The sequence below is a fragment of the Trachurus japonicus genome, chromosome 23 (assembly GCF_045865225.1).
Source record: "Trachurus japonicus isolate A0001 chromosome 23, Traja_1.0".
Lineage (NCBI taxonomy): Eukaryota > Metazoa > Chordata > Actinopteri > Carangiformes > Carangidae > Trachurus > Trachurus japonicus.
Genome location: NC_140929.1, coordinates 21,122,244 through 21,137,340, shown reverse-complemented (window position 1 = coordinate 21,137,340; position 15,097 = coordinate 21,122,244). Strand labels below are relative to the sequence as shown.

At 40.9% G+C, this 15,097-nt stretch overlaps 1 protein-coding gene across 1 annotated transcript in view; it reads right to left on the bottom strand.

Annotated features, from left to right (window-relative positions):
* Positions 1-5,806: 5,806 nt before the first annotated feature.
* hmga2 (high mobility group AT-hook 2) overlaps positions 5,807-15,097 on the bottom strand; it is a 44,713-nt gene continuing 35,422 nt past the window's right edge. The window contains exon 5 of the mRNA XM_085769539.1: positions 5,807-7,087. Within this exon, the coding sequence (XP_085625665.1) occupies positions 7,031-7,087 (57 nt within the window). The 3' untranslated portion in view covers positions 5,807-7,030. The remainder of the gene's footprint in view (positions 7,088-15,097) is intronic.

Below are 15,097 nucleotides of genomic sequence, written 5' to 3'. Positions count from 1 at the left end.
TCAACAGTGGCTTCGGTGATCAGTCCACCCAACACTGAGGTAACGACACCTCCAGAGAACATTTAGCTGCTGTTTTAAGTCAAAGAAAAAACAAACCTGGAGTTCACGGAGCTCAGTGGTGTCAGTAAGACGCCGTTTACATCTGGTGTCATCATGTGATCTGGATCTGGAGTTATTAATCTGGATTTGGTTAGACTCTGATTGTATGTATATTAAAACTCTGTATTTTACACATGATCACAAAGATCCTTGATTGCGTTAATAGAGGTGATTTTTTTTTGTTCTTGAATTTCAAAATGTAGCTCAGTGGAGTAATTTGGTTCCAAACTATGATGTAACAACAAAGACTCAGAGGCCTCTGTCTATATGCTGATTGGATAACTGCATCCCCAGCTTGGTATAGTGCTAACTATGGGAAGTCAGTGAACACAACACATACTACTGCCAATGATTTGGTTATGTTCATGGCTTAGCGAGTAAAGACCATGATGTGCCTCTATTTCCTGTCACGTTGTCCAGCAGAGACGCAAAAAGCCTGGATACAACGCCAGTCATTGCTCCCTCACCCCTCCCATGTGTTTCTAAATTTGATTTCAGACTCTTATCAGATTCTAAGGGTGGAAATTATCATTTACAATACTTTTTTTCCTTTATCCAGGACACATGATAACACCATGTCAAGAGGTCCGTCTGTCTGTCTGGTGGATGGTGAGGTGTTTAATGACTCTTAAAGCCTGTCTGTCTCAAAGCCGTTTGTTCAAAGCTACTGATCAGCCTTCCTTCAGCCAGAGCACAGTTCATGCAGCGTTTCTTAGCTTGCTGGTGTAACAGCAGCTTGTGATTCCTACAGTGGAAATTGGATCACCTGAATCACCTGCACAGTGTTTAGATGTCAGTCATTGAAGTCAAGATGGAGTTCTTCCAGATTTCTTAACTCAAATTCAGTTTTCAATCACATTTAGTTTTTTAAAGACAAAACTGTTGTGATAAAGATTAGAACCCGTTCACACCTACCATTAACATGTGTTTTCAGTGATCGGATTGCAATCGGATAGTGCTCGATCACATGAAAGTAAAGGTGTAAACTCACCCGAGACACATTGTAAACGGTAATGCATCCTGTATCCGCACGTGGGTGGAAATATGTCATTCCGGCGCGCGCTACGGTTTTCAAAACAAACTAGCCTGGTGGACAGCAGCAGTCCACGCCAGAGACTATAGAAAACGGTGAGGATACTCGCCGATGTAGGATGAGACCATGCGTCTCCTTTCAATTTGGTGCGATGAGAGTTTACAAGCCAAACTTGGCACTTCCTATCGTATCCAAGCAATTTAAGAATCAATGGTAAAACAAATGGCAGAAACACATGAAAACACATGAAACTGGCTTCTCTTTATCTTCTACTATTTAATTAATTAATTTTTTAATTTACCCGTGGAAATATGTGATCGGATCCCAATCAGATCTTAATGTGGACACTGGATACGTATATAAATGGCAGGTGTAAATGCGATCTGGTCAAATTGATGCATGTTAATGCCAGGTGTAAACGGAGTGATACTGTTCAGAGCGGGGCAGTAAAATTAACAGCCGGACATTTTACATTAGAACACACTAGTCTGACGTTTTTAAGATGAAACACCAAAGTGTTAAGTCTCACTGAAGCCAAGCAGCAGGCTGGTAGAATATAGCAGCTGTGGCTCAGGAGGTAAAGTGTGTTGTCCACTAATCAGGAGGTTGCCAGTTTGATTCCTGCTCTTTCTGTCTGCATGCCAAAGTGTCCTTGAATCCCAAATTGACATAGCTGTGATGGATACTGACTGTGTGAACGGGCAGAGTCTAAAGCACTTAAAATAATAAGACTAGAAACTGATTAAGCATATCCTTGTGTTAAAAAATCTTCTCTAACGTATTAAAGTACAGTGCTGATGTGGAAGTATCATAGGCTGGTTTTTGTGCGAGCAGTAAGTTGATGAAGCTGCTGAGGTATGTTCAGTTTTATAGGTGACAATCAAGGTCGAGGCAAGATATCAGCACGAACAAAGCTGCCCTGAGTCACACGTCTGCACACACACTGTATCCTTAAGTCCTTAGCAACTCTGCCCCTACACTTAGCCTATTCTAGGAAATGAGTGAAAAATACATTAATCTAAGATCCATACAGCTGTTGAGACAACGACTATACCAAATGTGAATAGAGGTGATGGTTTGTTTTGCATTCAGACTGAAGACGCCTTGATGCTTCAAAACACTGTGCAGGTTGTCGGTTGGTGTTAAACTGCTGCTGGTCACTGTGCAGCTCTGGTGTTGCTGGTGAAGGCAGGTTGACAGGATGAGTGTAGCTCCTCTGAGGTTCTACCTCTGGCCAAGTTCAAAATACCATGTTAACTTTTTTTTTTCAAAGGTTGCCATGATGACAGGTGAAAAAATTATATAATCTATCACTAAGTGAAAAAAAAAAGCAATTCCATATACATCTGGTTTAACCATATAACAAGACAAGAAAATCACATTTGTGTGAAGTACACAAAACAGCTAATCAAGTATATTGATATCTACTAATTAAAAACAAGAAAAAAACATATTCATGAATGCAATATACAAAAATCCAAACATATCTGTTTCAAAACCTGAAAGTCACTTTGAAGGTGAGAATCCAAATGTACTGAGATTTGAAGCTGAATGATCTGATACAATACTCAACGTAAGGAGCTTCTGTAGTCCTGATATGGATCATATCATACGTCAATGTAACTCATACTGAAAGTAAACCGGCAGAATCATTCCTTTTCAAGACTGGAGGTAGGTATTTGTCAACTGATTAGTCCATTTTTATCGGCCTATTTGAGGTACTGTACATATATACGTAGGTAGTACACAACTCAGGAAAAACAACTATTCAAAGCCCCCCCACAAAAAAACAAAAAAACATATGTAGTTATATCATGTAGTGTCATACAAACACTTGATCCGTATTAAACCATTGTGTAAATCAGTACAAAATAAATTCAAGTTAACAGTTTGTCAAACAGAAGTCCCAGTTTGCAGATAATGTAAAATATGTTTCATTACAATGTTAAGATACAAATTAACATTGAGGTGAACGAGGAAAACAGTACTTAAAAGGTTAGCTGCTTTTGTGTTTTAAGTATATACTGTATATATATATACTGTATATCATGTATATATATAAAAACAGACGAGTGAATCCTGGCTTTTTCCAAGAATCTCAGAAGAAGGAAATGTCAAGTCAGCGCCAGGTGCACAGGTGTAGCTGGAGACAAACTCTAAAGACTGCATCTTGGCAATAGCTAAGATTGTTATGATAATAAAATTCCCAAGTGAAATTACATCATCCATGTCTATAGATTCTTTTTGTACAGAAATGAAAATTGAAAGTACAAAAGAAAAATGTAATTTACAGTAAAGTCTTATGGAAATTATCGTCTTGAGAGTTTGTCTCTAATTAAAGGAAAAATCTGAGAGAGATTATTTTTTACCTGCCTTATTTTCACAGTTTTGACCATTACACCTGAAGGTTATGATGATGTTTCAGTTACACTGCAGTGATCAGAGCTGGATCAATAAACACGTCCTCACACTCTGGGATGTAGAAAACAGGGTTCAACTTTAGAAAACATTCATATGTGATTAAAGCTGTTGGCCACATCTTATTTATGTTTAAATTTGGAAATATTATGTTATCTTAATGGATGAGTTTTATCTCAGATCCAATGTTGTACACTTTTCTAGTGATTTTCCATTATTTTATTTTTTTTTTAATATAAATAAAAAATATATATAAATGTACAAACAGCGAAGTCCTGAAAGGATGTGTGCTTTCATACTTTCACTTTAGCAATCTCACTCTCTAGAGTAAAGGTTTCATATTGTATAAGAGTAAATGTCCATGCTTTTCTGATCATAAAGAGGAGTAGCAAAGTTATTAGTCAGAAACTTTGCCTTAAAATGAAATCTGTAACTTTGTGATGTCACAACACAACTCTCCTCTGATTGGCTCATTGTTCTGTTGTTACTAGAGCTCCAGAGGAGGTGTAAAACTACATCATATCTTCTTCATATAAAACACTGGGAAAGTGTAAAATATGAGACGTGTGAACGTTAAGACTGTCTGCGTAACCCATCATAACCAACAGGAAACAGGGTCACAAGTCAAGAAACATGAAAAAGCCGTTATCTTCCTTTAACGCTGGTGCACGTGACTCTGTCACATTTGACTTTTGCTTCTTTGTGGATTATGTAGAGTTTACCTGACTGAATCAAACAAAACAGTTGCAGACAAATTGCCGTTAATCCCCCGTGACAAGAACAACCGGCATGACCTCGCTTTAATGTACAGTATTAAGTTACAACACATTGTCAAATATCTGAACGCACTCTCCCATCCCATGCATTGGTTTGTGTGTTTTATGAGCTGGATGTGCTGAGTCAGAGGTAGTTTGAAATCATGAGAAGATATTGCATATCAGTGACCAGAAAGCGCTGGTATTATACCATCAGGTTTCCTTAAAACGTAAGGCTCCCCAGAATTACAGTGCGAGATGAGTCATCCGATGTCACACTGTAGTTTAATCCAGGTATCAAGTGTGTTGAGAGGTAATGTGTGGTTTGTTCTTGTGGTTTTTGTTCTTGAGGTTTTACGAAAGCAAGGCAGAGCAAGTCTGTGGATTTCTTTGCAGTGTGACATCAATGAGAGAATCAAGTTATTAAAGCTATGTTGCGCAAAGAACAAACTGAGTGAACATGTGAATGTAAATCTGAACAAATGGTAGGTATACAGTAGTCTGATGCAATGTCAAACAGCTTTGTTGTGGATTAACCAACAGGATGTGGAGATGATCGGAGGTGTGGGAGTCCACCAAAGACAGGGAGAGCAAGGCAGAGCTCTGATGTTCTGGTTTATCAAGCTGAAGTAAAACCATCCTGGGTGAAATCATGAAATCATTCATTTCACAATTAAAGCTTTGGATACATATTTGAATCACTGTTAACTATTTACTACTATTTGACTAATTTGAAAGCATCAAATTCATTCATTCATTCATTGTGGTTTAAACTGGGGATGAAATCACTTATCTATCCTTCATCTTTACTGGATCTATTTAGGTTCAAATTCAGTTCATATCTCATGGTAACATCAATCACCTGAATATTTCGCCTGACACATCACCTCTTTTGTTGTGTTAAGGTGTGAGAACAAAGTATCTTTGGCTAAGTGCAGACTCTGGTCTACAGAAAGCACATGAACCCAACAACAGCCAAGTTTCACTTCAGACAAGTTCCTACAGAATGAATATGAATTAGCCACACATTTTGTCAACCTGGGAGTGAAACTAAAAAAGGTTAAATCCAATTTTTAAAGCAGCGCTTGAAATTTTAAAGCTGTTGTGCCTTTCACATAACCCAAAAGGTTGCAATTTATTTATACTAATTAAAGATTATTGGTTGACTAAATTTCCTTTTCATCTAAATTCAACAATTGCCCTTAAATGCTGCCTTGTGCTTCGATACAGGGCCTGACACTTTGATTTAAAGTCTATTAAGTGCTCCAGCTGAATGCAGCATCACCTGATGCAACAAAACAGATTTTTTCATTATAATTTATATTAATCCAAAGGACTTTGGTCAAATGTGCCTCTGGTGTAGGTTAATTTGTAGATTTAAGAAACTAACCCTGTCATTGAAGATTTGCACCTATGAACCTTTGTATTGGAGCTAGTTAGTTACATGTCTATTAAAGCACAACGACACTGAAAGCTGGCCTTTTTGTAAGACGATGTATGTGGAATCTAGTAGAGGACGATCAAGCCAAAAGATCGAATGACAGTCTTTAGTGGAGCATCATGATCGTCCTCGCTCCACTCTGGTTTTATTGTGAAAGTCTTGACAGGAAGTCATATCTTTCTTGTCACTTTGATGCTTCTTTTGCTCGCTGCTTCTCTTTACTCTACCATTCTGGTTAAACAGTCTGTTCTATGGGATGGGATCTGCTTCTTCTGCTCCAGCGACGAACTGGTAAACGTCCTCCTACACAAACTTGCAATTGAACTTTCAATTTAAAAATCAGTATATAGCACCTTTAAATCTGAGCCGATGCTAGCGACAACAAGCTTTTCTTCCCAAATGGCTTCGACCCAGCAGGACGGATAAACCCCCTGCCCTGAGGAGAGACGTCTGTGTCTCCCTGTCTTTGGTGGTCTGACACCAGCCTGGGTGACGGGTGGGGAAGGTCGGGGCGGTTCGTTTGTTTTCGAGCCAACAGTGATATATTGGAGCAGCAGACATTTTGTTCTACATTTCTGTATGACAAAACCAGACTGTTCCAGTCTCCTCTCTACTGTCAACATCTGGAGAATCAGTCAGCAGCGATGGTGTGTGTGTGTGTGTGTGTGTGTGTGTGTGTGTGTGTGAACTGCAGTGGTACTGTGAGGGCATTTGATTTGCAACTCACCGTCCTCAGGTGATGCTGACGCTGTCATGAAGACGACGATGTTCTGAAGATCCTAGAACTACAAATCCCAACAGCTGGGATGTGGCCACACTTGTTTCTGTTTGTATCTAGTCGATGTTCATTGAGGAGTGTGTGAGGCTTGTTTTGTTTTGTACATGTCTGTCTCTGCCTGGTGTGTGTCTGTTGTGAGAGGCAGAGATGATCTTTGTGTTCAGCCAATAGGAGCTGGCAGCTGTTTTATCACTAAACCTTTTCTTTTGGATGTTCCTCGAGCTGCTGCGGTTAAACGCTCTGTCTGTGTAAAAAAAAAAATCAAACTTCAGACCAATCCTGAACAATTTCTGCCCGTTCAGCGACAGATCAGTGTGGATGCACTCAAAGACCGAATTAACTGGAGGAAAAGAAAAAAAAAAAAAAACAGACATTGAAAATTCTCTAACTGAAATTAAACCATGTAAAATAATGATGGAAAAAGTCAAAAATAAGTGGTCAAGGCAGTCTTTTCCCTTTGAAAGACCTGACAGCTGAATGAGGTAGAGGTTTGACGGTGTGGAAGTTTAGTCCTTCTCCGGGGACTCTCCAGCCTCTTCTTCTTCTTCTTCTTCTTCCTCTTCCTGTGAATAAAAAAACAACAACAGTTAAAATTCTTTAAGTTTTCTATAAACACATGACTCACACCATTCTTTTCTTGATGGCCACGGTCAGATCTGCTGTTCACAGGGTTAATCAGGCAGCTAAACGGTACATGGTCACATGGTGAATGATTAACCTGGGACAGGAAATGGTGCAAAACAAAATGTGCATGACAGGACAGAGCAGACCCCCGTATGTCAGGGTACTGATTCACCATTTAAGTCACATTTCAGTCAGTTAATGCTAAAAAGGTCTTTAATGGGATGAAAACACAAATTCACTTTGTTTTTTGTTTTTCTTCCTTCAGATATTCATTCCCTCGTCTCAAAGGTTTGTACACTCACCGCTCTGCAACCTTCAGCTGTACATCTGGATTAAGTGCTTACACTGTTTCCTATGGTTGCTATGTGCACAGGCTTTGTGGCTACGAGGCATGTAATGCAAACCTCCTACCTCGACCTGTGTCAGTTGTTATGCATCAAGACTGGACTGGATTTAACTTGAAAAATGATTACTGACCGAAAAGGTTACAAGAGACAGATTACATTGATTTTAGTCATAGTGAGGGAGAGAAAATTGAGGAGAGAGAGAGGATAACATGCAGCCAAGGGCCACAGGTCAAACTCAATCCTGGGCCCAAGTGATTAAATATGAATAAAAGGCCTCAAATGGTCCTGTAAATACACAAAACCAAGGTAACACGTGTCAATAATAAGGACGTACAGCAAAGAAAATGCTGAGACAGAGAAAATATAGCCCAGAAGTTCCTAGAAAAATCTCTTCTGCATGAAATGTATTATAATTTCTAATTCATATGTAACTCACCTGTACAAACTAAGCCCACACCAGAATTAATAATAATTCATAAACTAAAGCCACAACATAATGACTCTCATTGGAAACTCGGTGGCAGTAGAAGCTGCTGTTGATTTCACCTCAGTGTTCACTTTGATCTCAACCAAACACCTCTACACATTTATGACTAAATCTTGTCAGACAGATATTTAAAGGGATAGTTCAACATTTTGGCAAATTTGACCTATTGCCATAATCCCTATAGTCTTAGGAGTAGGTAACTTAAATTGTAGATGCAAGCTATTTTTAGAACGGCGGAGCAGAGCCGCGAGCTGCTCAGAGCTACACTACGGAGGCTAATGGGATTTCTTGGTTTCCCTCATCAAACTCATCAAATACACAATCCAACAACTCCAAAACGCTCTGGTGGACAAGTTGTGACCTGCACATTCACCACGCTATGAGATAATAACACAACGTTACGAGGCAGAGTCGTTTTTGAGGTAAATTCATGCAAAGCCGCTGATGCGCGTTCCCGTCGGGGGCAGTTTTTCGGCAAGCAGTCTCTGCATTTTCCTTGAAAACAACTCTGTCTGTAATGTTCCGTTATTATCTCATAGCGTGGTGAATGTGCAGGTCACAACTTGTCCACCAGAGCGTTGTGGAGTTGTTGGATTGTGTATTTGATGAGTTTGATGAGGGAAACCAAGAAATCCCATTAGCCTCCGTAGTGTAGCTCTGAGCAGCTCACGGCTCTGCTCCGCCGTTCTAAAAATAGCTTGCACCGACAATTAAAGGTAACAATCTACTCCTAAAACTATAGGGATTATGGCAATGGGCCAATTTGTATCTCTTTAAACACCTGCCAAGGTCTGTGGACCGTCCTGCTGCAGGAGACAACAGATTTTATACAACACTCAAACCTTTACACGTACTACCCTTTATTTTAGTACTTCCAGTGGCTGTACAGACAGCAACATGTTCACACACGGTGACTGTGTGGCAACAATAATTTTATGCCTCATTCATTCCAATATCCCAGAAGAGTATTGTTCTCAGGTTGTCCGTCCATTCTTGTGGACACAATATCTCGACAGTATAACTTCTTCAAATCTGCCACAAACATTCACTAGGACTCAGCGATGAACTTACCACTTAAGTGGTCAAAGGTCAAATTCACAGTGACCTCAAAAGACATGCTTTTAGCCTTGTTAACACATCATCTCCACAAAACCTTGCAGAAATTGTAGGAGTAGTACATATGACTCTGAATAAACAGGGATGTACTGTAGGCTGAAACTAGTCTGGTTGTTGGAGGCATACATTAGTTTATATTCTACTGACTCTGCTATACACACTAAAAACAGTGTGTATAGTCTGTGTTACAAAGAGATTTACTTTTACAAAAAAAATCTAAAATGATGTATGATAAGTTAATGATACCTCTACAAATGTCCCAACAAATGCTACTTTGTCACTACTGTGACAACTAGCGAAGATGCTCCTCCTCCCTCCGCAGATTAGATGGATTTCATTTTCCACATGGCTTCATTTTATTAGGGGAGGCTAACTGATACAATTTATAACCCACTTCCTTTCCCAGACCGTGGCGGTGCACCCATTCACCAGAGGTCCGCTGCCCAATCCTGCCTGCATTCTGCAGCCCCAACTCCATTCATTAGCGCCCATACACTTTGGCTTTGAATGGGCCGCTAAATGCTACCATGTGTGACAAGGGCAAATGAGAGCAGGAGAGAAAAAAGGTGATGGTGGGACAAAAAAAACAACCCTAGTCACTATTTCACGCCATCATGCTAGCAGGAGGAGACTTGCAGTGACTTGCAGGTGTTTAACAGTGTTGCACTTTGTACATACAAAGAGGTCGTAGTAGATCTTGTTCCTGATATTGACGGGCATAATGATCAATAATCATCAAATATAAAATGAGCATATTGTGTGCTCCTGACCCATCTGTCCAACTGTCCCATTCTGTTGCTTCTGTTGCTTCTGTTTCTTATTCTCTTCTCTCTAAACACTCAACTCACAGCGTGCGTCCCTTCCAGCCATTTGACATCTGTTTGCCTCTATTTGCATCTTTCCATTGACTTTGTACCAGTCATGGCAGTAAGTTTTACTTAAGACGTTAATAGGCCTCCTCAGTTGTCCTCTGACTGTTCAGTGACACCAGGTCGATGACTTTGATGGCTTCATAATGATTCCAGTCGTGTTCCCTACAGGTTTGTGATGTGCCAACCCCTTGAGACTTGAAGAACAGGGGACCAGTTGTACAAAACGCTAAATTAACATTTCCATTAAAAGGTTTAGTTACGTTTTCCTTAATAGAAAACATGCTTAAGTCTTCTCTTAAAGGGACAACGAGGAGTTTCTATTTGGTTATAAAAAAGTCTCACGTTAATGTGGATGAATCTCCGCTACCCACACTTGTTAATGGGCCCATTTTCGATAAATATATCGTTTTGTCTCTATCGTTATTTTGTTATTATTAGTGGTGGCGGAAATGCTGGGCGAGCCGACCAGCGTTTCCTTATTTTCGGTTTCGCGGACGCTCATGAGAATAACGCCGCCGAATCGCTGTTTATGGTCGGGACTACGACGGTAACTGAACCTCTTTGAACCTCTGACTTTAATTCTTGATGAATGAAAACATGAGTCCGTCTTGCGCCGGTCGAAGAATTCTACGGTGCGCGCGGAGGCTCAAAAATGTAGTGTGAAAACACTTCGCTTTTCCAAAACTCCTCGTTGTCCCTTTAATGGTTTTCTTAACTGACAACAGGTGAATTTCTTACATTAGTCCTTTTAGACCTTAGTGATCAAAGATTAGAAAAAAAAAACTTAAAGCAGAAGTAAGCGATCCGGTCGTTTTGGCTAATGCTGCGTTCCAGGCAGGCTTTTGAAACCGTAAATTACAGCTTCAAGTCACAACTTACGACTTTGTAGCGTTCCAGGCAACCCACTCGTGTTTCTCCGACCTGTTTTACCTGTGAAAGTCACTATAACGGCCACTCGTAACTTCTGACCCGAGAACTCGTACCAGATCGAACTGGTACAACTTCATAGGTCGGAAAAACACGAGTCACGAGTTGCCTTGAACGCACCATAACGTCTTGTCAGCAGATGGAGTTAGCAGCCCCCGCCCTCGTCATGGATCTGTTGGTCCTCGTCCCTATGTCACCACATTCAGGCGCATCCCTTGGCTGCACACACAGCCCTTCATATGCTGTTCTCTCTCCTCATTGGATAAAAACTGTAGGATACGATAAATGTTTTCTCTTCGGCTCAGAGCAGAGCAGAGTGACTGACAGACCCGTGTTTCAGACCAAACACTCTATCTAAGTGATTGCTGTCGGAAGATATAACTATTTAAGACTTATATTAACACAAAAATATCGCTTACTTCTGCTTTAAGGTAACTCTGATTCTTTCTTTTAAATGACTGAGTTTATGGGGATAAATGATGGAAATGAAAGGGTACATGATGTAATCAATGTAAAGTGCTGTACTTATGTATATTGAACATAATCTTTGAAATTGGCTTTAGATTTGTTTGTTCTCTCCTGTTGTCTACACTACTTAAGAGTTTTGGTTCCTGCATTTTCCTTCCTTTGAGTACTGCATTATTTATTTATGAACCACGTATCAGTGCAGCAAACCTTTGACTGAACTTTTACAACAGCCCAAAAAATCAATAGTTTTAATTGTCCGATTCAAGGTTTTGTGTGACCTTACTGTACTTCTTATCTTATATTATGTGGAAACATCTTTGGCAAACAAATAAATAGTGTAGATGATAGTTCAGAAGTGTATTATCTACCTACAGTACATATCAGTTAGATATATCTAATATCTAGTTATGCTTTATAAAGAGAGGCTCTTATAAAGCCTGTAAAGGGAAAAACATCAGCAGATTTATCAGTTATTTGATCATAATATCTATAGATCAATACATGAGGTGATTCTTCTTGCTGCCATTTTTCCTGACTGGCAACTGGAGAATATAGAAACTGCTTTTATTTCTAACACCAACACCCATCTGAACCCACTGCACCCGGTTCCTCTGATGAGCTTCCACATCAGGGCCGGTCTGAGTCTCATCATCAACCATTGGGGAGTAGCCACAGTCTGTCATGTATGGTTTGATCTTCTCTCACTCCCTATTCTGCCTCTCACACTGCTCATTAGTTAGTTTAGCCGAGTTATTAATCAGGTGATATTTAGACAGGTCAATTAAAATCGTATTTTAAAGGAAAAAAAAAAGGGAGGGAAACCAGGATGTGGTAGCCAACAGTAGCTGAGACGTCATTAGGAAACTGTGCTATGTGCATGTTGCGTGTGCGTGTTTGCAGCTTCCGTTTGGGTCACGCATCCACCTCACCCTGCGGTTCCCGAGCGCTGGATGAAATGAAAAGGGTTTGGGGTTTTGTACAGGCTGGTGGAGGTGGGGCTGAGATAAAGCAGCCTATCAAAGTGGGAGAGCTAAATGACATTTTTATGGTTTGCAGCTCCCAGGGCCTCACGGCACCTCCCAAACTACCTCAGCACTGTTCCCACACAGCTACAAATCAGAGCCGAGTTATGCATTCACACCAAGAAGTGGCCCACACCAGCGAGAGGAGGGAGGCTGGTGGATTCCTGGAGTGTGAGAGAATGCTGGGGTGGGGGAGTGGGGGGGGGGGGGGGGGGGTGGGGGTCCTGTGTCATGTTTCACTCACTTATTACCATTCTGCTTTCGCTGGTTCCTCTGATGTGGGGGGGGGGCGCTCGCACCGGCAACACAAAACGACATCTAATTATCTGCTGCATGTGAACACGGCCGACGACGCGGAAGAGCTGCACTTTACTTTGGAATTTCTCACTACGAGCAAACCGGGAATAACTCGCGTCTGGTTTCACCTCTTCTCTCTCTCGGAGAAGCCGCTCCTGCATTCACAGACGTGACTTTAACCGCAGCTCTCACCGGGCCCAGCGTTTTATAGGAGTTTTATAGCTACAAACAAAAGCACTGCTGCATTAGCTACATGGATACTCCAACTCAGAGAGGCTTCGCTAGTCCATCAGCTGAACTTAGACACAAAAACACAACAGAGAACAAAAGTGTGAGAGCCACAAAGCATTATGAGCGCCGTAAAAACTCTAAGGGAACCTGGGCTAGACAGATGGTCAACAGGTTAAAGGGATACCTCACCAAAAATTCATAATTCACCAATCTTCTACTCACCGTCATGCCAAGGAAGGGTTCAGAGAACTTTCAGAGTTATCAAAATGCTTTTGGAGTTCCGGGGGGGTCCGACCGGCTTTTTCATATAATGGCGGCGGATTGTGCTCACTTTTGAATCGTCCAAAACACACACTATGAAACATCCAGATACCTCCATACTGCTCGTCTGTACTGACCCAAGTGTCCTGATTGCTCATATTTGCTGCGAGATGTTCGTTCGTTGTTGTAAATCATCGGATGTATGATCACATCAACACTGAAAAACATGTTGCAGCAAATCTCACGCATGCACACAAACATCAACAGAGCCACTGGGAGCCACTGCTACAACAAGGCTAAAAACAGAGATCAAATTATTTTTTTCCGAACAACTTTTTCATGTCACGGCTTTAGGACACTTGGGTCAGTACGGACGAGCAGTATGGAGGTATTTGGATGTTTCATAGTGTGTGTTTTGGACAATTCAAAAGTGAGCTCTATCCGCCGCCATTATATGAAAATCTGTTGCCAGCCGGACCCCCCTGGAACTCCAAAAGCGTTTTGATAACTCTGAAAGTTCTCCAAACCCTTCCTTGGCATGACGGTGACTAGATGATTGGTGAATTATCGATTTTGGGTGAAGTATCCCTTTAAGGTTAAGTTTAACACTCATTTAAACACTAATTTTTCTGCTGCTCTTTGTTCTAGAAAACACTGACAAACACTCACTGTGTGTGGCGTAAGACTTGTCTATTGTGCGTGGATTTGTAAAATAACCCCACAGGTTGTACATCAACATTGTTATACACTATATGGGCCAGGTTTCAGTGATAAGTCCGCATACGTTTTTTTAATCATTTCGCTGTTTTGTTGGAAAAGTTTTTAGTTTTTTTTTGGAAACAGGTCCCAGAGTGGGAAAATCTGAAATCGCCGCCCCAGCGTCTTCATGTAGGCACCCAAAACGGATCTTTTGTGAGATGATGATGTCATACCCCCCACCTCTCTAACCTGTAACCTGAGCCACACTACACAGTCTATGGACATAACGTAACAACAACGACCGACTACTGTCTAGTCCCTCAGACACTGCGGCATCACCGATACACCACTCAGTCAACATTTAGTCAGTGGATCAGTTTGCACGCAGATATTTCTTGACACAGCGCCGTGTTTATGGGAAACATTTTCAAAACGAACAAGAAAATGGTCGTTTTAGGTGAAGCTCCATTCCAATGTCGACATGCGTGCCAATTTGGAATACTGATGTTAGTATTTTGTTGATTAAAAGTTGTGTTGTGTTGCGTAACCAAACTTATCTTTCAAAAGTCTTGTACCATTTGAAACATATCAACCTTGTCTACTTAAGCAATATTACCCGAGAGGGTGTGCTTTAACGTCATTTGAGCACGACGGTGATGCGGTCAGGACCGAGGCGCTTGCGCCGAGGTCCGCAAGCATCACCGAAGTGCTCAAATTACGTTTAAGCACACCCTCGAGGGTAATATTGCGATTATACAACAATTACCAACAAAATAAAGCGTATAATTAAATAAATATTCATGTTGATGGACGTTTTGCTCTCAAAATGTAAAGTTTTTTGCGAGTGTGCTTCCCGTTTCCATGGAAATAAATGGGGTCTGACTAATAACTGAAACACAATCAGTCACGTCAGTAGACTCCTATGTGTAATGGAACCTAGTTCACCTCTACAGCAAATAGTCCGAACCTTAGTAACGACCTAGCAACAGAAATGATTTTCTAGTCCCAGATGAGTGAACTCTGAGCTGACGTTCATGTTTTAACGCGGTCTCTGTCTTTCCCGAACTAAATCAACACCGCACAAACTCGCACAAGTTATGACAAAGATGCCGTTTTTTTCCTTTCACAGATGTAGCTTCTACAACCGCAAACTCTGCATGTAAATGAAGTTATAGCGCTGTGTCGCCGACACAGCTGATAGAGAAAGCCAAACGATTACTCC